Here is a 25,477-nt window from a genome sequence, read left to right as displayed (position 1 = left end):
TCTCTCTCTCTCTCTCTCTCTCTCTCTCTCTCTCTCTCTATTTTTTTTCTCTCCGTTTATCCTCCACGTTTCTAACGTTCACTATATGCGCAACCACTCGTCAAGCTCAATTCGCTCTCGTGGGATCTCTTCGAGACTACCCGGGTAAAGCCACGAGCGCGCGAGTACTAAGCTATTTTATTAGCTCGCTTTTTAAACGGATCTCTCGCGTTAGGCCAAGTGATCTCCAAGCGTATGCAAAAAAGAAGACGGGAGTGAAGGCTCGTCGCGAGAGACAGGCTTAGTGAAAAAAGGTCCTCGTACGCTATATAACGTCTACCAAGTGGCCCTAGAAATTAGTAATTATAGGTAAAAAAGGGAAATATTCTTTATAGAAAAGGTTTTTTTACGCAACGTATAGCGCGCGAATTATTGTGTCTCTGCGAGTGTCGCCAAGTCGATCGGCGATCGAGAACTATGGCCGAGGTATTTCTGGCGAGAGATCTACGGCCGTGAGCTGCTTTAAGACTACGTTAACAAGCTTATCAGCGAAATCGGCTGCGCCGCTTCCGAACGTATAACGATCTCTAACTGCCGATCTTATCTAGAAAAGAAAGCCCGACTTATATACGCTCGAAAAACCGATTACTGATAATTTCTATCTTACGTTCTTATGCGATGTATATATCGCGAGGAATCGGCGACTACGTTTGCCGATTGATTGTGCGACGCGAACGCATCTGTCAAACTAATCATTTCCCTTCAACGACGATAAACAGTCATCTGATGCATGATAGAAGAAACCCAGGTGTGCTCTTTCTCAAGACTTTTATATTGTACAATACCAAATGCGGCCACATTTAAATAGATTAATAGACTGTACATTGCCAAAAAGATAAGTATTTAAGTCTGATGTAGTTCCCAGAATTAAGACTCGACTGTAAGCATAATGAAGTAAAAATACAAAAATATGTAAGTACAAAAATAATGACGTAATGCCGATTCAAATCACTGAGGCAAGATAATGGCATGCAATTTTCATTGTAGGCTAATTCTAATTAATGTGTGTGCTTATTGATAGCATATCTACGGGTTTCGTCCATCATGAGTCGTCTAATGTGTATGCGATCAGTCGATCGATTGAGCCTGCATCGTCATTCGTAGATAGAGCAAAGGATGTCAAACGCGATCGAAATATAATACAAATGGTTTTTGCGGTGAAACATAATTTCTCAGGACGGTTACCTTTAGAATAGACAGCGAAACGGAGCAACGCAGACGCGTTAATTCGGTACATAGGACAGAGAAATTGACGAGTCGAAGAGATTGGTCGAAAGACGAAGAAAATTCTTCTTGCCGCTCCTCACTGCGATCGATCTGACGCGCGATCGTAACATTTCGAAGATGTATATATTATATTACGTTCGACGTATACGTGAGCTTGGTAACAAGTAATCATGAAAATTCTAAAATTCTTTTCCGCCTGTGACTTTTTTTCATCTTAAGCGCTCGATATTCCGCGTCGCGTTAATTTTACATCGCAGAAATGGCATTAAGGATTAATGTGTCACTATACATATATGCGTGTAAATTCCGACAGTATTTATAGACGTTATCGTATTGTACATTAGCTCATTGTTAGATACAAAAAGTCTTTCCGCATTAACCGTAGCGATCACTAACCAACTCGTAGGGATTCGAAATTTCGATGACCGAACTCCTCGAAAAAAAAAAAAACCGATATATTGTATTTAAAATTAGTTTTTTTACGGAAATATCACGTTTATTTCTACGTTCGTATAAAAAAAAAAAAACAAATAAAATTGGCGTATGGAAAAAATTGCGTTTACATTTCAATGCCCACCAGCGAGAGAACCAATGTGATAAATGTCATAGTTCTAAAAAAAAAAAAATAATGTTTGCATATCAAACCTGAACGATTCAATTTAACCTCTATTCAACGCGAGAAAAGCTTTTGTAAACGAGAGCGATTTTCAAAATTCCTATAAATTTCTTCCAGCCTTAGCAATATTAAAGTTCGACCCTGTTGTGTCGCAGAGAACTTTTGTTGCTAAATGTGACGGTTATTTTTTCAGTATAAACCAGATTGTACCTATCAGTTATACATAAACGGTATTCATACGTACGAAAAGCTATATTTTATTTTATCGATATATGTATATCACTGATCCTTTTATACTGCCATGAAACGTCACATGTTTCAAATTAAAGTAATTTCAATCGCAAACACACACACAGAACAAACGAAATGATAAAATTTTAATGATAAAAATCGAGAATGTTTTTATCGCAAGTAACGATAATGTGTATAAACATAAGAGACTTTTATAAAATTCAATATAAAAACGCAGAATATACATTTCGATATCGTGAAATTACGGATATTTCTTAATTGTGAAATATAAGGTTTGTAGGATCGAATAATGCTTGGCAAATATTTTCTATGCTCGTAGAAAAGGATTGCGGAATAAATGTATCGGAAAAAGTTCCTACTGAATCGCCATCATCATGGCAAAAAATATCCGATAAAACTTTAAGCAATTAGTCACAAAGCGAAATGGGAAATTGCGTTGGGAGTAGCGCAGTAAAGTGAATAAAAATACTTTGTTGTTCCGTGCGAGGCGTGAATTGTATCGTTACTCGTACAAATCCTGTACGGACGAACGTACACACACACACACACGCACGCATGCAGGTACACACGCACACATTTTAATAACCGATCGCCAATGATGCTCCGTTTCTTCACCTTTCCCTTTTCTAAATCCCGCGATCTCGGCGAGTATCTTTTATGACAATTTGTCTTAGAATTGACAACAACAAATTTGGCTCTTATCTCGACTATCCTCTCGACGTGCGTAACTATAAACAATTGTTAATAACGAACGTTTTTATGTACAGCTTTCTATACGCACGAAAATGTCCAAAGGCCGTCGTCAGCGCGAGGAATCGGCGGCTTGAGAGCCCCCGTTCATTGAGCTCGTGTCCTTTCTCATCCTGGAAGACATGTAAAAAAGCACCGAGAAGTCTACATCCTACGTCGGTTTTGTCTGAACGATACGATTTCTCGCAGGTAAAACACATCCGCATATTAATATTCACAGATCGATATACTAACGTGTATCTAATTCGGATCACGTATCCTTTCGCGTTTAATGAAGTACATGGATAGACGAGAGGTCTCATGTACCGGCCGATTTCTTCGCCGACGGCTAAATGCCACGTCTATGACACCATATTCTCTAGCGTGACTTCTAAATCGTTCCTTCGTTGTTGACATTCGGTGTGCGATCTATCGTCGGAATAAATTTCGCAATGAAACTGCGCGAACTCTCATCAAAGATCGTAATCGCGTTCCATGAAGAGTTATTGCTCGCATTCACGCAGATTAGGAGCTCTTAATCGCTTCGTATTTATTATGACATATCACGTACTCTAGACGATTAAATTATCGCAGCTACATTAAAAATTTCCAGATTCAACGTGTGAAGCATTTATTCGATCAAATAAATTAATAAATTATTATATATATGTATATGTATAATAAATAATATGTATATTAACTCTCTTAATACAGACAATGGGTCATTAATTGTGTCCTGCGCATTTCTTTTCTTTGAAATATTAAAGTACTTAGCTAAATAATACTCTCTCTTTTTCCTTTTTTTTTTAATACACAACTTTATGAATACCTTCTAGAAATGTTAGAGTGTATACATAATGAAAAGCATTTCGTATTTGTATTAGAAACGGCTCATTCAAGTCCTTATTAAAATTTTTGAACTTTGAACATATTCGAGTATTGATTTAATATATTTATGTTATTTGAATGTTTCTGTTAAATTGACATTTAATATTTCTTGGAGTTAGAATAACATAATGCAATTTATGAGGAAATAAACAAATGACGTAGAAATAATGTGCTGTAAAACGTAAATTCTAATAAAATGAATGAATAAAATATGTGTTAATTTAGCATATCATAAATGTTAATTTTACGGAGAAAATATGATTTCATGGTAAGAGTTAATATTTTATGATCTATATCATTAACGTATTATAAACAAATTGTACTGTTAAGCTTAAAAGTGCTGTCAAATTTTGATAGTTAATTTGTGACCCAACTTTATCAGTGCTCCAAATTGTGTTCTGGTTTTGCGTTTCTAATCGAAGCAAACCTTTATTGGCGAAGCTTATTGAAATTGAGGGCACCTAGTCTGCATCGATACGAGATATGTGTACCAACGTGACATTTCCGAACGCGGCGATAATACAATCAACGGTGCAATACGGTATGCCGCGATCGGACTTTCGCGAGCTCGTCGCAATAACGTTTCTGCGATATACATGTACACCGTATAAAGGGACGCATTTCTGGTGCGTCACATTAAAATGCTTGTGATACAACTAATCAACGTTGCTGTCGTCAAAGACTTGCTCTTTCTCACCGTCTCGGATTTCTCCTCTGAATCGCCCAAACGTCTCCGTAAAACTCGTTGGCGACGTAGATTCCTGAGCGACGTTGTTCGTTGCCGTGAAATGTCGTCGTGCTTCTTGCGAGACGAGAACTTCGTATCACGTGGCTGAAGCAAATCGAGATCGACAGACGAGCGATGCATTTCCGTCCGAAAGAATTCACCTCGTTTTAGGGAGGCGCCGTAACATTCTCGGGCACAGAAATATCTCTGTTCAAGGAGTTCAGCAGCTCCTCGTTTTCCTTCCGTACTGAAACGATAAGAATATCGGTAAGCAAAGTGAAAAACTAGAACTTATCTTTTTAGAAATACATGATACTAAATTGCATCTCGCACTCCAACATGTTTTCACAATGCGAGCAATCGACGACCATATAGATTTATGTTACCTTCCTTCCGCGTTGAAACAGATTTTTCTTAACTTCGGATTAGACTTAATCGCTCATGAATCAAGAGTAGCACAAAACTTAAATTAGTCTTATCGAGCGTTGCGGCGAAACTATATTACAAAAGTTAAATCCACGAGCAAAGTGAATTAACCGCGAAGAAATTTCATTTAGCCTAAAATGACGAAGAAGGGTCGCTGTTAGTGACTTCAAACTTAAATTTCGAAAGTCTCGGTATTATAATACTTGATATTTTAACTGCTTTTCTTTTAGGAGACACAATCAACACAAATGTCGTTTCATTCTTCTTAGTATTCAGTGAATAACAAAGATAGAGTGACACTTGTACCAACTGTATCTCCCAAAAAGAAATCAAGCAGTCTTTATGATTCGGGGTTAGTATCCAAACTTTCAGATTTCATTTGTCCAATTTACAATTGTGCTCGGCTAGTTCCTTTGAGTCGGATGCAGGATTCAGGAAACTGCTGTGAGTCAAGGTGATCACCACCGCCAGCACCGAAGCCGCCAGAAGGAAGATAAAGGTCCCCAAAACGATCATGGCGATTCGTCGATGACGCCTCGCTTGCTCGAGTTCCTGAGTGTCTTCTGTCATCTTCCGCATCTGTTTAACATCCACCTTTGTCTGGCGGATAGACTCCTTTCGATTAGTTACGGTACTTGCCCTTCGTGGCCTGGTTTTCTTGGTAACGCTGGCTCTTCTATCATCCCCTGAAGTTTCACGTCGTCGTCACATATTAATGTTAAAACGTTTTCCGTACGCCCACAGGAATTGATCGATAGAAGCGATAATCCTTTTGGATGCTTCGAAGCAAAACGCGATACGTTCCATTCGTCTTTAATGTATTCGAGCTATGACGTCACTCGAAGTCGAGAAAGTCGAGTATTTTATCCGATTATATTTTGACGTCGAGAAAAGATAAAACGTCAACTGTAAATGATAAACTCTACAAAGGCAATATTGATTCAAAGTTAATTATAGTTTTCTTTAATTAATTATAAGAAATAAAACATCTTCTTCTATATATTCTATACAAATTCTCTTTCCAATTATTTCCTACCTAAAGGAGTCGGTTGCAGCTGTCTGCCGCAGCTGTTCGTCCTCGAGTGACTCGGCGAGCTGAAACGTCTGCTGGACCGCTGATCTATGTCCAAATTGCATCTGGAGCGTCTCGGGTTGCTCGTTTGAGAGTATAATAGATGAGGAGAAGGCGATCTGTCGCCAGAATCGGGAAGACAAACACCGGAACGATCGTCCAGCTGGAAGCCCAGACTGTCTAGAGTGGGTGGATACAGACTGGAACGATGACCTATCCGCGTATCATTCGATCCGCCAGACAACGCGTAAACATCCTTGGCACGATTATAGAATCCTGACGATAAATCCTGGCCGGTTGCTGCCGCGAAATCATCCACATAAAGAATTATCCTTTCGCACGACGCGACACTCGGCCGTCGATTCCGATCGTCCTGATGATTAATGTCCATGGCGAGCGAATTAATGACCCCGAAAACGCGCCGAGAAGTTCGGAATATTGCTCTTCATCGTCATATCTTCGCCATCGATTGCTTTACGTTTATTTGATCGGGACTCTTACACCAAAAGATATATTTTTCCACGAGGGAATTGTAAGTTTGACACTTATAAAATGACTGATCCATATTCCGTCATATTATCGATGATACATATCTCATCCTCCAAGATCACGTCATCCATCATTTTGTCCCTGTAGATTTGCTATCGTAAAGTACTGTTATCAATTTAGAAATAATTATTTCTCAAAATAACGAATTGATTTCGAAGACAAAACTTTAGTCGTATATCCTCGCTGCCAGTTGTGGGAAAAGATTTTTATGAAGAGAGAGTAGGTGATAAATAACTGGAAAGCTATTTATATCGCGTCGTAAAGGGTGATTAAAGTAGATCGACCGCGGTTTTCACGGGTTCCCCATCACAGGATAGAACACTCTCTCTGGCGAGCGCTTTCGCGTTTAATCGCGACCACGATACTCCGCAACAAGCTTGAGGGGGCCACATCGTCTTCCATAAACGTCAGCATCGTACGAATATTCTTGCAAGAATGCCGCATAAGCGCTTCCCATGTATAAGATGCACAGAGAATGCTTCGTATTATATATTCGTTAGCTAATTACTCGGTCTTAACTACCTTATTCAGAAAATCTAAGCCTTAGTATCACTATTATTGACAAATATTGGCCCGATCTATCTTCAACGTTTAACCAAAGTGTCTTAGTTATTAACGACCAAAATTTGTCTTATATAATATAATTTTATAATTCTAAATTTATTTTAAATACTTCACTTTTCCATTAAAATTAATAACGATATTACAATATTCTCGATTATAACAACTTCACGTTATAATTTATTATATCAAGTTCTTTGAAATTCGATGTGGATATTGGAAAAAGTTACATATATATTCATCGTAAAACAATGTAAAGTTCAGAAATAATAAAGATAACTTTGAAATCTTGTATAATGAGATGGTTACACTATATAACTATAACGATAACACAAAAATATTCTTGACCTTGATTCTCAAGGACATTGAACTCGAAGACATGTAGTTATTATTAATTATCCTTGATAAGTAATGTTACATTGCGCAGGTATCTTATTATAATAAATCTGTTAGAAAGGCAAACATTGACGCAATGAACACAATCACGCGTTAATTCTAAATTATTATCGCTCCGTTTAAGTGCACCAAGCATTTTAAATAAATGAAACAAAGTCGAAGAAAATCTATTAAAATAACCTTGCCCATGATTACATATAACATTGCATAGTAAAAAAAAAAATCATTCTGTATTTGTGTTGGAAACGGTTCACTCAAATCTTTGTTAAAATTTTGAGTTGAAATTTAAAAAGCATATTTGTGTGTGTGTTAATTTAACATAATGTGATTGTCATTTAAATATTTTGTATTGAGTTAATGTTTAACATTTTTCAGTGTGTCAAAGTAATACAATTTATAAGTAAGCGGATAAATAACATAAAAATAATGTGTTTTAAAACATAAGTTCTAAGCTAAATGAATATTCGTAAAATAATAATTTGATATATCATAAAAGTTAATTTTACTGGAAAAAATGTGCTTCTACAGTTTGTTTGCAAACTATGTCGACATTATTTTTTTTGTTTATTTTTTAAAATAATATTTGTGTTATATTTCCTATTAATATTTATGTTATATTTATTTATTAAATTAACATGACAATTTAAGTGGACCGTTCGGAAGACGTGAAATGTATTAAATTTAACACGAACTTTCCAACTGTGTAAATTTTATTTCTTTCGTGCTTATTTTTATACTTCAAGAATATGGGAGCCGTTGATGAAATTATCTCAAATTTATGGCGGCGAGTAATGACGTAAACATTGCGAAACGATAATCTTGAGAACAGTAATTATAGAGAAGAAACAAAAGTTCTCCAAGAAGACGAAGAAGAAGAAGAAGGACGGCTAAAAACGTCGATCCATGTGGTGGACGTCACCCTTGAGTTTATTGCGACGTGTATTTTTAGCAATGTAGATCCAAGGCACCACTGATCCGCTTGCCGTGTCTCTTTCCTCGCGGCCCAAAATCCGCCGACGGGTATGTACGCAAATTTCCGCGTGTGCGACGCGCGCGCACACATATTTCCACGCTCATGTCGACAAATATACTCGGCCAAATATTTAGAGAATTCAGCACCCACGGGTGGTAGTTGAAATTATGTATGGTATGTAGTTGAATCTCGTCGTCGGTGTATAGAACGAAGATGACGATCGATTTCTCGGCCATCCTTCAGAAAAGGTCCCTTGGCAAAGTGAATTCAATGGACTCTCGACGGATGGTTGGTCTCGTAGGATGGATGATAACGTAAACGATAGCCTCAATAGTGGGGCCGTCAATTTTTCTCTCTTACTTCGAAATCTATCGTATCGAGACGCGCCACCGACTGCAGTTATTCAGACCGGCGGAGTGCCTTTAACGGTAGCAGTCACAGCTTCGATTTACCGCATTCCAATACCCATGCGATCGTGCGGGACTGGCAAATTGGTATCCGGAAACGGAAACTAGGTGTAATGGTATCGGATTCCCTTTGTTACGTCCGACGATCCCCGGGACCTCAGGTTTACCAATTTACTTTGATCGAGTACATAATCGGATGAAAGTCTTGCGCTCCGTAAGGAGCCGGTTAAGAATTTATAGGCATTTCGACTCGAAAACTTTTGAGGGTGTGTGACAAATTGATCAGACGATCGCATTTGAGACCGTAAATGCGATTTCACTTCATTCGTCGTATCCGGCGTACTTTTCTCGTACAGCATTTGAGATTGGCTCCAGCATCTCGCGCACTGAATTTCCCATCGATCCGTTCTCTCCTCACAATCAGTACGCAACGCGCCAGATATCGGTAATCGATGATGCTCTTGTGCCGGTTACAGATGTTAGCACATACGAAATACTGAATGCCATGAAGGACCTAATAATGTTCCGGATGTCGGAGATGCGCGGAAGAGCGAATGACAGGCGTAACAGGTGATACAAGCACTTACAGTGTCGCCGGAACTGCGGATGCTGCGCATCCGCGTAGTTACTAACGGCAATGCTTCGTTAATTTCCCGACCACGCTCTCGTACCTATCGATGTCAGATCTACGTAATTCGGGTCGCATAGAGAATATTCTAGAAATTTAGATTAGATACAGCCACGCCGTTATAATAAAAGTTTCAATAAAAATTTGTAACATATGAGAGCGATTCTCTCGAAGAATTAAAATTTAATATGTAAATATGCTGTTGAAAAATAATGTAACGGATCCCTTGTGATGAAACTTGATTTTTCCTAAACCAGAATAATAAATAATTTTTAATAAATAATTTCTTTTTTATGTATTGATATAAAACAGTGTGGTTTTAAAACTAAATAAATTGAAAAATTTAATGAATAAACTCTTGAATGATGTATGAATAAATTTTTTTATATTAATATGAAACAACGTTTTTTTTTTAAACTAAATAAACTAAAGAATTTAATTTAATTTTGTATACAGCTGGTTTCGAGGCAGAATATCAAAACTTGGCCTTTAAATGTTAAAGGATGATTTTTTTCTAAATAATTTTAAACGATAAAAATGCTGAATTAGTTTGAAAAAAGATAAATTCGAGAGATTACTTTCATACTGTGAATATAACCAAGAATCATATATAATATATATATTAAGTTATAATATTGTGATTAATTAATGTGAGACTTTTGATAACGTTATTAATGAGTAAAGTTTGTAAATTATTTCTTGAAACTATAATGACTTTAATATAATTTTAACTTAATAAAAAAGATTTTTTAAATGGAGATATAAGACGTTAAAGAATATCAATTATTTATTAAAGAACTAAACGTGTTTATTAATTGTTAATCATTGACATATCTTATTTCAGCAATTTTTAATTACTTGGAATAATATCTTTTAAATATTTATACTTTTTAATATAATATTAATCACGCAAAAAATAGTAAATTTTAGAAAGATTACCAATTCTTTAAACTCTTACAATTTTCAAATGAGAAACATACGAATAATCCGAGCTCAGCCAGCTTTCTACCTCGGCGCAATAACTGAGGACTAATATTTAAAGCTCACGAATCGGAGCGAGAATACTCGGAAAGAAGTGATTTCTGTCCGAATAAATGGAACTCGCTCGCATATTGCAATCTACCATTTTCTCGTAAAAAAATCATACTACGAGGAAAAAGGGCTTTTAAAAGTACGGATATTAAATGAGACACGCGAAATGTCAAATTCCACGTTCTATGTTATTCTAATCGTCGTTGTGTCTCCAACGTTTTTCTCCGCTTTTCTTTTTCTCCCTCATAATTATCTCAAAAGAAAATGCTGTAGACAATATTATTACAGCCAATAATACTAGTAAAAAAATAATTATTCCTTTATCGTCCTTTTTCGCAAGTAAAAATGCAAGATATAACATTATTCACGTAGCTTTATTTATGTCGTGCTCTTTTATTTATACAAGAAAATTCTATCTTCCAAAATATTCATTTTATTAGATCATCTAAATATCGACGCAATCGTCGAACTCGCTTTCAGAGCTTCATGTATCTCAAAGGCGCAATCAAAAGTAATTTGAGGCTTTGACCACAAACTTTGAAGTTTGAATTATAAACCGATGACTACACCACTGCCAAAGGAGGCATCTGTTTCAACACTGCCTAACATTGTCCTGATTTTATGAGAAGGGAAATATTATTGAGACAACATAATAATGGATACACTGATGATCAAGAGAAAGAACTTCTTGAGAGCCGGGATAGTAAACTATAATATATGTTGTTATGGAACGATATAGGTTTGCAATCAAACGGAGAGATAGCGTTGTTGAATATCAAACTGCCCTTTTGCTCGAGCATCAATTTATGGTGCAGATGAATGGAGATGACAGCGCGAGTTGTCGAGTTTGCTGCGGAAGTGTGAGAGAATTGAATGCGAAATAATGACTGTACGCATCGGATGTCAGCATTTCCATTCTCAGAAAACAGAAGGAATAAATCTAAAATTATGAAATTTGATACGCATACATACGTATCGTTAACTTGGACAAAAAAACAAGTTCTGTATAAAGTGTAATAAGGAATTTTCAAATCAGAACTGAAACAAAAAAAATTTTTTTTAATTGTGCCTTCTTTTAAAAATAAAATATATATAAATTTAATTATGTGCCTCTTTTTAAATGTAAATTTAAATATAAATTTCAATACAGAATTTCTATATTACTTTTTACGAGATTTATCATAATTACATTCATTACTGTCACGCTTATTTTTTACCTATCCCGAAAGCTTTGCGTAAGAGGATAAATCTTTGGCTTTAAATCTGTGTTTTTCTCGGTGAAAGATTCGCGATACCCTGCCAATTGCTATTTACTTTATTGACCTATTATGAAGAACGACATACTATCCAATCTAATTTCAGCACGAGTTTCAACTTCGGTTCGGCTGTCGAAATTAACGGAGAACCGCGCGTAATGCAATTCCGCAGGAGTTACCGTTTCACTTCGAAATCGTGATTGACATCGACGACTAAACACGCAGTTTTCTACGCCAGTAAAATTCTTTTCGCCACCGTTTTACGTTTATTCAGCGACTTGAAGAAAGAAAATAAAGACTAACAATGATTATGACACGTTCTACCAAAATTGCGTCGTAGTAGCGAAAGCAGAAATCGTATATTTCACTGCATCTCGCAATAAATCTTGCAGATTGCTTTTTGTTTCAGTTATCACGAAGCGAGGAAATATAGAAGAGTATCCATCATGATGATATATCGCATCTTTGCCTTTCAGTCCGCGAACGTTAAGTACAAGTACTGCACACAGTGAGACAATGAGCTGTCGAGGTGTCACGCTCTAATTTACCGCATGGATCGATCATAAACTGGCAACTTAGGCAACGGGAAGCTCCAAACTTACTCTCTGCAGTTAATGGACTACCCGTGTAGTCCAGCAGCCAACGACGGGCGCAAGCTGCCAAAAGTGTAAGAAATCGCTTGTTCTCCATTACCTTTTTAATAATGAACGAGAGGAAAAATTGAGAAATCGACCGGCCTCGAAGAAATTGACCCTGTTTTGGCGTAAAGTTGCTTTGACGTCAGTACACATACAACGGCTCTCCTAATGAGTGTACACGTGCCCGTGTGCTGACACGTGGGAAATTTCATTGTGTGTGTGTGTGCACACTGAAAATTATGCTACTTACCGATGCGCCAAGTGACGCGTATATACATACAATACAAATCGCATTATTTTAATGGTGCCTCTGTAACACGAGATCCGGGCTAGTTGCTTGTAAATGAAATTTTCATACGCGCCAAATACACTTCTGCGAGCGAGCAATTTAAAGAATCCATGCGCCGAGAAGTGCTGGAACACGAGAGCTTTCAAATTACGACGGGAGTATTTACGGCCCACCGCTTTTAATCCGCTGAAATGTGAAAGAAGTTAAATCCCTCTGCCAAAACAGTTTCACGAATTTGCCTTCCGATGTTCGGCCAGGATACGTTCGAAAATGACATAAACTCAGAAATTCTAATGCGTTCGCACCTGGGCTTGTTAATCAGAGATCGAGAGATCCATATAAACATGGAGATGTAAAGGTTCTATCTGATTTCAAAATAACATAATAGTACGAATTCAACTTGCATTGAATTTCACTCTTCAAACGTAAATGGATTATCCCACATTATGTTATATACTGTACTACATCGTTGTATTCAAAACTGATATAATATCAAATTTCTCATCATCAGAGAAACGATTCCCTTTTCCATATCAGGAGATTATAAACTGTGACAGTTTCTCTCTAACCTATACAGCCTCGCGAAATAAATAGACTTGTAGTGTCTTTTAGTTTTTGAACATGGCCGGAGACACTACCGCGTCTCTTGATAATACATATTGGTATATTAAAAACTTATCTATAAAAGTATAAAATAAATGAAAATGAGATATAATATATTTTAATTAAGATTGTGAGCATTTATAGTATTCATAAGTCGGCTCGAATCTCTAAAATATTCATTTCAAGAACATAAATATTATTATATCAATGACATAACAATATTATACGCATTATATTCTACATTATATTCTATATTATATTGTTATATTCGAAACTGATATAATATCAAATTTCTTATTTGAAATATGATTTCTGTTAAATCAGCAAATTATACAATAACTACAATAGTTCCTCTCTAATCTAAAATAAATAGATAATACATATCAATGTATTAAAAGTTTATGTTGTAAAAGAATAATAAAATAAAAATGAGATATATATTTTAATTAATTAAGAATTGAATGCATAATGTTCATCAGTCAAATCCCTAAAATACTCATTCGCAAGATCATTAGGTCATTATATCAACGATAATGACAATTTGTTATATTCTATATTGCATCGTCGTTGCATTTGAAACTAGTATAATATTAAATTTCTCTCTTTTTTTTCGAAATAAATAATTCCCATTTTTAAGTCAGCGAATTATAACTGCAACAGTTTTCCTCTAATCTACGAAATAAATAAATAATATGATATGTATTAGCATGTTAAAAACGTATTTTGTAAAAATAAAAGAAAAATAAGAAAAATACAATATTTTAATTAATTAAAAATTATGCGCGCATTTAATATTTATCAGTTAGTCCGAATTCCCAAAATACTCAGTCGCAAGAATATATTATATAATAAATAAAAGATCATATCACCGACGATGATAACGTGTTATATTCTATACTGCATTGTTGCATTGGAAACTAATGTAATATCAAATTTCTTATCTGATAAATGATTTTCGTTTCCAAATCAGCGAATCATGTACCATGATAGTTTTTCTGTAATCTACAGCTTCGCAAAATAAATAAACAATACAATATCAATATATTAAAAACTCATTTTGTAAATTGTGCGCATTCAATATCTATTAGTTGACCGGAATTCCCAAAATACTCAGTCGCGAGAACATAAATGATCATTATATCAAGAACGATGACAACGCGTCAATTCCTCGTGACGCACCGAATGTAGTTCACTACGATGTTCTGCAGCGCATAGGTGTCATCTGATCACGCATGACGTCGCAGCGGCCGCGAATTGTCACAGCTCGGAGTTATGCAAATACACCGGACGCGTATAATTTGCGCAGTAGATGTCATCTCCTAACTGTACAAGATCGATACACACTGCTTTACGATATTGCCGAGGTGCACTGTGTTCGCGAGCATAATGGCCAGCAACGTATTACTCGCGTTACGATCTTGTGAAATAAGCTATGGTGCTCTTTAAAAATTTTACCCATCTCTGGTCTCGCCGTTTCACTCGTCCCCCCTTCTCCGCTTCCCGTTTCCGTGACAGCGAAATAAAAAATTCACGTACTTCGTAGTACAATTTTACGCGGGAGCGTATGATGTAAAAGCAATGCGGGGCATTAGCGCGCTTCAGAGTTATAACGCCAGTGAGTGGACTTTAATGCACGCGGTTTTGTAAGAGGAATAAACGTAAAATTTTGTTTGCCGTTTAATATATACAAATTCCTCGTGAATGTTAACTTGGAACCGAGAAATTAGCGAAATTTCCATCAAGTTTCGAGAGTGGGATATGTATGGAGAGGTCGGATTATATATGGATTATATATATACTTCTGTTCGAACATTGATTCAAAGGATTTAGCATTATACAATTGGCAGGTGAAAGTGATTAAGGACCGCTAATTGATTGATCATTCGATCTAGTACGCGTAAAACGCACGATTAACTAGGAAACGATCATAATGAATCAACTACAGCAATTGTGGGTGTAACCAAATGTCAACAATGACGATTACTCTATATCCGTACCCTTTAATGACGTGCAACGTCAAAATCGAACGGTGGCGAAAATCAACTGCTGTGTTCAGGCCTGACCTGATTCTCGCCGTGAGCGCGAAACGATGTAAACGCGATGCTGTAAAGTGCCGAAACGAGACGCCTTCCGTGAAATTTGTACGCAGAAAATCATCTTGCAAATTTAGGATCAATACGATACTCGATATAATTTTATCGATCACGTAGCAACTATTATAGACATTCGACAGCTATTTTTCGCTGTTTCCTAAAATTCGCGGACGTCACGACAAGCAAGTTTACTTTGAAACTCAATTAAATTAATAGCGTTTCCTCGCTATGAACAGTGATGTGTTTGCAAAATGGTCTAAAAATGTATTGTATCGTATACAGGGTGACCTAGCAGAATCTGATATTATAAAACCTAGAATATCGCTGTTACTTTGATATGAGAAAGTGTCTAAGAAAAAACTGATTTATCTCGAAGGAAATTAATCCAATTATTATCATAAATAAATACTTGTCTATTTAAGGTAAATAAGTCCTTCCTTAGACATTTTCTTGTATTATCAAAAATAATAGAGATATTTCAGGTTTTAATGTTAGGCTACTCACCCTATATATTAAGAGATAAAACGCTTTTAGAAAGAGTGAATATAAATTTAGACATATAAAGTTAAAAATGTATATGAATTACTTAATATTGATTAAAATAAACAAAGTATCTTTTTTGCAAAACATGAATTTCATAATTTTACTTAACTTAATCGTTTAACTCAATCACGTAACGGTATATTATTAAACCATTGTATGTTACTCCAATATGTGATGAAAAATACAATATAAAAGCTATAAATGCACGTGTGACAAGAAAGATACATACTCAATTAAATTAAAATGTTGTAGATATTGACATCGATAAAGGTAGACGCAAAGGAACGTTGCATCTGGTGCGAATCAATACGGTACCATTTTTGCAAACAATTCCGTCCGAGCATGAGACAACATCCGATATATCTGAATATTGAAACCCGTTTAACTCGATTATACATAAAAATAATTAATCGATTTTATATATACATATATACATATAAACGACATTTATAGATAATTAAAATTTACAGTAAAACTTAATTTCAATATAAATGCGACGTACAAATATCACTGGATATTTATGCAGCCAATTAATAATTTTCCTGTTTACTACATATGCACAGTTGACAAGATCTCACAAAGATTAACAAATCTAGGTATGACATTTCACGCAAAATTTATATAAACTTTACTTAATAATAATTCATACTCTTATATCCAAGAGAAATGTACACTCATGGTGCGGCAGAAAGAAAATGTTAAAATTAAATATAATGAAGAAATATACAAATTAATTGTCACACAACTTTGTAGAATCTTGAAAAAGAAGAAAATTAATTTCACGCACGATTTATAAATAATCCCGTATCGTGATTTATCTTTGAGATTTTATTAGTTACGATGTTAAATGTTATCAAACGTTTGCGTCGAGGATGGGAATAATCATGAAACGCGAAAGATTAATAACTCCTCTCCTCGGATCAATAATACTGCAACACTTTTCCGATCTACTGCACACGATGACATCCGCTTCCGCAAATCTCTCGATGTAGAAACATCGTTTGAACCGTGTAAGTTCCAGTATCGACTCTGACTTGTTGATTTCGAGCACGATGGTGTATTTATACAACGTCATCCGCACTTTGACGCGTTCTATCGGAAACAGATATTGTTCATGGCTAGTAAAAGTTTAAAAAAATACAAATTTTAATATATTTTTAAGCAGAATCCGGGTAAATAATCTAAATTAAATCCGAGAAGGTATTACAACAAAGGTAAATAACGTTATTACAATAACGTTAGGACAACAAGATGTTTCCAACATATTATCTGAACTTATTTCTACACAATCACAGATCGAGATCCTTCATTTTATATTGACGATAATTAATTTCTACAATAGCATACTTTTATTTCCCGTAATGGTTGCCGATGTCAGCGATTTAACGGCAGTTAAACGATCTTTAGAATTTCGAAGCGTTAAAATCGCGTTGCTTTTACCGTCGGCGATTACCACTAAAGCGCGGTTTTATTTTTGCCTTACTACTCTCGAGCAGGGATGTCCAGGAAATTGTTTCCTCTCGAGGAGAGAGACGAGAATTAACTCTCGTAGACCCGCTCCAACAATTTCGCAAGAGAGAAATGCAGCTATCAGAAATGTGAAAGTTGGGTAGAAACTTTAATTCAATTTCTTGCGTGGTGTTCCCTATTGAACCATGACGACGATGGAAAGGTCACCGGCGGAATTGTAATCGTGTTTGCCACGGGGTAACATCTTGAATTCTGCGACACTCGGTCCGTCACAAGAGGATCAATGACACTGCGGATCAGCGAGACAGTCGTCGTTGACAGACGCGCAAAGACGACGCGCACTTGTCGAAAGCTACTCTCAGCGGAGCTTTTTCGACCGTGGAACGAGTGTGAGCTTCAAGGTGGCTTAGCTGCGGAAATCCGACGGCTGACTGGAGGATTCGCAGACGCGCGCCTTTAATTTAGAAACACGAAGCGCCCTCGACCTCGCACGACGCTGCATGCGGTTTATTTGTGCCAGTAGAAATTCATGTATTGTACATTCGTGTGTCCACTGCACGTTCTGCGATTTATATAAGTCTAATGCAGAAGTACTTTTGTGTTGGATGCGACATTCAGGAGTATCATCAGTCTGCATGTAATGGTACCAGTTATAATTGAAATTCTCTATGCACTACCTTTCCTCGACGGGAAAAGACCCAGTTTAGAGAGAACCAACGATGGTTTGCTACCCAGTGTAAGAGGAAACACGATTTTGTGGTTTTCAGTGTAAGGAAACGACGCAAGTGTCAACCACGAAACCGCTAACGACGCTGACCGAACTGTTATCGCATCGAAAGTGACCTGGCAATTACCATGACTAAATCACCTAACCTCGTGTCACTTTACACATTAGTCTTATATCCGTTTCTGTAGCAATGCAGTTTAATTTTAATCTCGAAATTAACTCTTCATTTTTTCTAATTTTAAAAATTAATAAAAAATAAAAAAAATAAGTTGAAATAAAATTAAAATCTTTATTGATAAAAATGGGCGTAAACTTCGTCATAATTAACCCTAAAATACTGTTGTAACAAAATTAAAATCGGTGCTCTTTGATAAAAATTAAAGAATTCAAATACAATATATAATTTAAAAAAACTTATGTATATTTTTTGTTTAGGAAAGCATTTCATGACGCATATTTTACACGCAATATTTTAATTCTTTTAAAAGTATATGATTTGAATTAAAGAATTGTTTGAAAGAGTAATCAGTACCTAACATTTTTCACAATTATATCCAAAATTTTGTGCAAAATTTTAAAATGATTAGTAACATTATTAGATCGAAGGTTGACTTAATTTGTGCTGCTATTATTTTAGCTCCAGTTTATAATTGCGTTGCAAATCTGACTAACCGAATCAGCAATTTATAGAATTCAAAAATGTATTTGAAAAAATTTACATATAAATATTATTAAGCACTAAAATTTGCTTTGAAATTGATCGAATATAGGAGATTCTTTCTCTTATTTAAACTAATTCGTAATTATTCTATACACATATACAATGTATTATATCTACGAATATTGTAAATATCAATATAATAACAAAAGAAATCTTCTTCGGAGAAAAATAATATCACAATATTTTAAAGAATGAAAACAGGTCTTTACGAAATTGCGAATGGCAGTTGATAAGAGGATTAATCCAATCTGGATTCGTGAGAACATGGCACTGCACTTAATCGGATCTGCTTAAGCGACAATATCGTTTCTCCAGTACAACAAGATTGTATAATAAAGATGTATTAAATCATTAATGCTTCGCAACTTCATCCGGAGGTTACTACCCTTGGGACCGCCTTGCATACTTTAGTGCCGGTAATCCGGCATGATTTTCTCCCACGCTCTCAAACGTATATAAATCCACACTACTATTTAGCTACTATTTTCGGACGCATAGCGTCAACCATTAGATGGCTTTCCGCCCGTGAAAAGTCCGCAGTGCGAAATAAATTGCACGTTTTATCGCGTTCTAATAAAACCATTGTGGAATAAACGCATTTATCGAGCACAGAACATTTTCTAAAAGATCTCCTTGAACACCTCTTTCGTAAATTTGATAAAAGAAGAAAAGAAAGAAAGAAATTTAATAGAAGAAAAATAAAGATCGTGCTAACGCAAGTGGGTTACGAAATACATAAAATAAATTATACAGTGAGATGTTATATCGAATGTAATAAACGCGCAACGCTCGATTTTCATATAATTAATGTCCATTTCTACCAATGTAAATTAACTTTAATCTCGATTTAAATGTAAAATGCTATTGAATGATACAGTATTTGTTGTCGATACATAAATTTTAAAAGGAAATAGGCCATTCTCAATTAATCTGACATAAATTTTCATATATTTTATACACTTTTAGTAACAAAATATTTATAATCTAGACTTTTAATAAACACAAATAACCTAATAATTAACTTAAAAAGAAAGAAATAATAAGCACATCAAATTCAATCTTAAGATGATATGGTCAATTTTGTGTTTCCTAATACATTTACATAAAATAATAAAATATATAATTAAAGACTACCTATATCAACGTCTAATTATAATCACTCCAGATAATCCAAAACTGAGTAAAACGGATAGAATTTTTAAAGTTTGCTTCACTTGTCCTAGTTTTTAGCATAGCAGAATGAACGTTCTAATGACCACTAAAGCACAACTTAGCGCTTAATGACTTCACTACTTGCACGTAAAATTTACGTACCAATAGCATTTTGAAATTAACCCTCACGTGGAGAGGTTGATCCGAGGAACTACGCGATAAAAAAAAGAACACTATATCTCTTTCATTTTCAATACTTTTATAAAGGCAGATTTACAACGGTTTGATTAATAAAACATAAATTTATAAAACTCCTGTGTTTTTATTCCAATTTTTTTGAATCGATGTCCCAGAGACCAATCTCACTAAAAGTGTCATTATCTAGGGTTAATTTACTTTTTATCTTTTTCTATAATTTTAAGAATTAAAAAAAGATAACAAGATAAAACGAGAAATTTAAACCAAGATTAAAGTTAATCTACATTAGTAAAAATGAATTTATTGTCGCAATCGACTCACCCATGTCGTCAATTATAGGCGCCATTCGCAGCGTAACACCAACCAAGAGTAAGGACATGGCAAGCAAAAGACAAGCGGTCGCGACGATCGTCCATCGTGCACGAGGCGGAAGTTCCTCGGGATCGACGAGTTCCTCATCCGGAAGTTCGACGGGATTGATCCTGCGTCGTTTACGTTTGCGCTTTCTTCGCGGTCGGTGATACCTTCCATGAGCCTCGTCTACCTTCTCCGGTCCGCTCAGAGTCTCCTCTTCCTCCAGCTCGTCGGCTACGTTCAACGCCACGTAGTCGTCGTCGTCGTAATGAATTTTTCTGAAAAAAATATCGGAAAATCAGAGAGAAAAGATTCTTCTCTGTCAATAAACATTTACTTGAAAATGTCGAGTGAATGACGATTTGCTTTGAAATGACACATAAAAACTGCACGAATAATATACCAAGCTATTGTTTCCACAACGACGGCTATATTATTCATCGAATCGTTATTCTCGAGCAAAACCGCTTCAAAAATGAAACGTGCCAGTACTCTGACTGTGTCTGACGTTTCATTTAAATAAAAAAAAAATATTTTCTTTGTGTACCTCTCACGTATAGATGTTCAAAAATAAACCTTTTCCCCTTTGAATTGTCTAATAATAGAAAACAAATGTCAATATAAATTTACAAATTAAATTGTCTAACAATAGAAAACAAATGACAAGAAAAATTCTTAAAACATTTTTAAGAAGTCTATCTACTTTTAAAGAAGAAGTTGTTTAAATCGAGAACTTTGCCTTTTTTAGAATGTTCTTATAATGAGATTTCATATTTATTTTCTGAATAAAACGTTCTGAGCTATATCGATGTCGTTAATTAAAATCTACATTCATTCGCACTTCGTTCGCAATTTGAACAGCGGAACACATTTCTGACTTTAGTATACTGATTGTAAAGGCTTCGAAAAAGGGCGAGCGACGAACGAGTATCGATCATCGTGGGTACCTGCATTGTTCGTGAAACTTGAGAAGTTGCTGTTTGCCGTACCGCGAGTGGCGGTGACTGAAAAGCTGACATTCATTGTTACGTACCGCGTATCCTCAATCGAGACTTGGAATTAAGAACGTTACCCCGTTTTTGATCGAGAGAAGCAATTGAACGGCACAAGATTAGAAGATTGTACAAATCGACCACTCTTTTGCAATGTCTAGGAATGAAACGAAAATGCATGAAATAACAAATCACTTCTATCTTCACGCACGTTTCAAAACCTGAAACCAAAATTGAAATTCGAGAAATTAGAGATTTTTGATTAAATACATAATATTATTGTATCATAAAAATGCAGGCTGCGAATAAGTCTTCGTGATATTAAATATGGAAAATATTCCACAAAAAGTGGTTAAAAATGTATTGATAAAAATAAAAATAGTAATGAGATAGAGAGCTATGTATAGTTTTGCTGACGTATTAAAGGTAATCTAGAGCATCAAACGAGATGGCTGAGAAATTTGCGGTAAAATTGTTCTCTATCACACATATCAAAGCTCGGTAATGTACGGAAAAGCGGGCCAGCAATTCGATATACGTTCACAACGGCCAACGAGAAGCAGACCCCGATATCGAGCTGAACAAAGAACAATCGTTGCACTATCTACGTCACATACACGAAGGCCATCACGTGCTCTCTGAGTATAATTTTAGAAAATGCCGCTGGAATAGGACGGAAAAGTGGAAAAACGATAACCGAGGTGCCGGGGCATTGTGGAGGACTGGATGAAATTCGAAGTAGTGATAACAACCGGCGTGTGGTCAGACAATAGCGATTCACGTTGATTCTCGTATTATCGCCGTTTGCACTCTCCGTCGCATCCGTTAAAAGGAATTATATCTTGTGGAATACATGAATATGTATTTTCGTTATTCTACAGTTATGCGACGATAAAGTTAATTCCTGGACATTATTAATATAATATATCCAAAGTTCATTTATTAATAAACGCTTATCGGGAGAATCGCGAAAAGCTTATAAATAGAAGTCTCTACCTACAGCGACAGGATATTCAATTAAGAGAAGATATTCGATGAAGAGAGAAAAGTAAATTGATATACTAGTAGATTTAACTGTATCGAAAAAGACTGTATCAAGTAGTAAACGTCGATGTTGAATCAGTCACTCTGACAGTTATTCTCTCGTGCAAAAAAAAGTTTCAATTAATATTGCCTCTACGACATATCGGACAGTTATTTGGTGATTGTCAAGATACGGTATCTCATGATCTTGCATATATATACATATGTATATATTTAGAGCACTCTCGTCATTACGTCACGTTTTAATCGAATACATCAAATACAATTGAATAGTACAATTAAAAAATTAAAAGGTATTTGATACTTTTTTCAATAAATTAATGGATAATTTATATTAATTGCTGAAGCGCTTAATTAATTAAATATAGGTACTATTATCTGCGATATGAAAAATATGTATTTTTTAGGAATTAATTAATAGAAATTATTTCTGAAAGTAAACCGCTAAATTATGTGATAAATCACGAGATACGATTGTTAAATTGATTAATATGGAACAGTTATTAGAGGTGTCTTTTTTCACATTGCACTTAAAGGTTGTCAAGTAACACCTGCCGCATAATTTCAGAGATCGTTTCGCCGAATTGAAAAAGAAGAAAGGACGCGCGAGACGTTAAGGCGATGACACCTCTTCGTAATCGCTAATCGCCACCGGCTATCATCACAGTTTCATTACACGCTCCAACTACGCGCTCGTCCTTTGTCGCCCAGGTGGTTCAGCCGCCAAACCATATTTGCCGAGAGCGGCATGTGACAGAGGCGCGCAACCACGCACCACGTTGACCCAGTTCCACTGGATGTGCTGGCTCATGCCGAAACCGTGCCTCTCTCTCCCCCTTTCTCTCTCCCTCTCTCTCTCTCTCTCTTTCTCTCTTCGTGGTCGACCGATCGAATATGGAAGAAGGATAGGAGACGCAGCAGCATTCCTAGCGACCCCGTAAACGAGAAGACAGGGAGCGAAAGCTCGCGCGAGTGGACAAGTTTCCTACTAATAGGCGACTAAAGCTGGAGGACCACAGCTGCACCGTAAATGCGAAAACTTTGCCAAAGTATACGCGAAGATTTCCTAAGACGTTCCGAATTCCCTCGGAAGAGGATAAGCTAGTTCCAGAATTTAAAGTCAATTTGTTCTCAGCGAAGGCGTTTTTATCGCGACGCGACGTCCTAATTCTCGGCGTTAAGAAAATAAATATGACTTGATTCTAAAAGAAATCTTATCCTTTCTACGAAACCCATTAAAGATTTATCTTGTCCAACATTTGTTATTGTCGCCTGCAGTTGTACACTTGAAAGTATACTTACAATTGAGCTGCGCTTTGAGAAAAGTAGCAGGCACTTCGGTGCAGCCGCGGATATTCGCAGGAGTCGCCGAGGACTTCTTTAGCCCTTTCGAAATTTATTAGGGCCACGTCTTGGTCGCCGTCAATGCCAAGCAGCTCGAAGCGCGAATCGAGGCCGGCGTGAACGTCTTGGACGACGCCTTGGAGAACATTTGGGCTCCTCGAATGCCTGCGCTTCTTTCGAGGGCTTCGAGGACTCTCGGAGGCTTTTCTCCGTCCCCTTCCTAACAGAACAAAAAGAGCATAATTAGCGAATATCGTTTAGTCTTCATCAATATTTAACGTAGTGAATGTTTTCGTTACGTTATTTTTATGGCAAACCGAAGAGAAAATTTTGTATATATACTATTATTTTTATTCTTTTTTACAATATATTTATATTTCGTTTGTATCTCTTTTCTGTTTATTCTCATATCTTTTATTATCTCTTTCTTTTTTATTTTATTTTCATTTATTTTCATTGCATTTTTCCATTTATATTATTTTTTTACATTCTATGTTATTTTTCCTTATTTTTGTTCGATCTATTTTTAGAGGGTTTGCCCTATAACAATAATAAACGCCTTATCTATCTATTTGTGGCCTACCAAACATTTATTTAACTTTTTATACAGATTCGCGCGTGTGATTGATTAAACAAATTAACGTTTTACTTCGTATGCGAAGAAAAACGTCGTAAGAAGATAAATCTCTTCAGTTTTATTAGATTGAAAGGATCTAAAGTAATTTCTCATTAACTACTATATTATCGCCATAAAAGCTACGTCTCGCCAATTACGTTATATATGTATACATAAAAACGACACACACTTACCATTAGATAATCTATGCTGAGAATGATCCGCCGCATTGTTGAGGTAATCACTCCCGCAGGGCGCGGAGTCGTGACGTCTGCGGTGATGACGGTGATGCTGATGATGCTGGCCCTTTTTCTTATTGTGTTGCTGCTGTTGCTGCTGTTGCTGCTGCTGCTGCTGCTGCTGCTGCTGCGAATGATGATGATGATGGTGGTGGTGATGATGGTGGTGATGATTCAACGAGGAGGAGGCCGTCGAGGTTGAGGTCAATCTAGGTCGACGTGGACTGGTGGGCGCGCTGCCGGAACGTCGACTAAGCGTCGACGACGCCTTCATCGCCTCCACCTTTGTCTCCACCAGGGCGGCGAGGACAGCCTCCAAACGCGCCACTTCCATGCCGCCGCTGCCGCCATCGTCCGTCGACACCGCCTTGTCGGCGACGTCGGAAGTCGACGGCGTCACCGTCATCTCGTCGCCTGCCTTCGCCGCCGCTGTCACATCACCACCCTCATCGGCGGCGATCGTGGCGATCGCCGTCGCGCGATCGGTTGTGGCGCGGGACCGATCAGCCCGCTGCCGAAACGATCACAAGCCCTCCTCCTTCCGCTTCGCCGCGACGGCACTTCTGTTGTCCGCTGACGACAGTTCCTGCAGGAAGCGCGACAACATCAAGCCGACCACCTGTGTCACCGACCGCTGGACCAGAGACAGAGATAGAAAATGAGAGAGCCGCGACGT

The 25,477-nt window shown here is 36.6% G+C and overlaps 1 protein-coding gene across 1 annotated transcript; it reads right to left on the bottom strand.

Annotated features, from left to right (window-relative positions):
- Positions 1-4,645: 4,645 nt before the first annotated feature.
- On the bottom strand, positions 4,646-25,274 carry LOC108778665 (lateral signaling target protein 2 homolog). The gene is made up of 5 exons (XM_018545900.1): positions 24,930-25,274; positions 24,757-24,833; positions 23,905-24,166; positions 20,534-20,844; positions 4,646-4,725 (listed from the first exon to the last, which is right to left on the bottom strand). Exons 1-5 carry the CDS (start codon positions 25,205-25,207, stop codon positions 4,646-4,648), a joined length of 1,008 nt encoding a protein of 335 aa, XP_018401402.1. The 5' UTR covers positions 25,208-25,274.
- Between the last annotated feature and the right edge of the window lie 203 nt (positions 25,275-25,477).

The sequence above is a fragment of the Cyphomyrmex costatus genome, unplaced genomic scaffold, assembly GCF_001594065.2.
Source record: "Cyphomyrmex costatus isolate MS0001 unplaced genomic scaffold, Ccosl1.0 scaffold506, whole genome shotgun sequence".
NCBI classification, from domain to species: Eukaryota; Metazoa; Arthropoda; class Insecta; order Hymenoptera; family Formicidae; genus Cyphomyrmex; species Cyphomyrmex costatus.
This window is presented reverse-complemented; position numbering and strand designations above follow the sequence as displayed.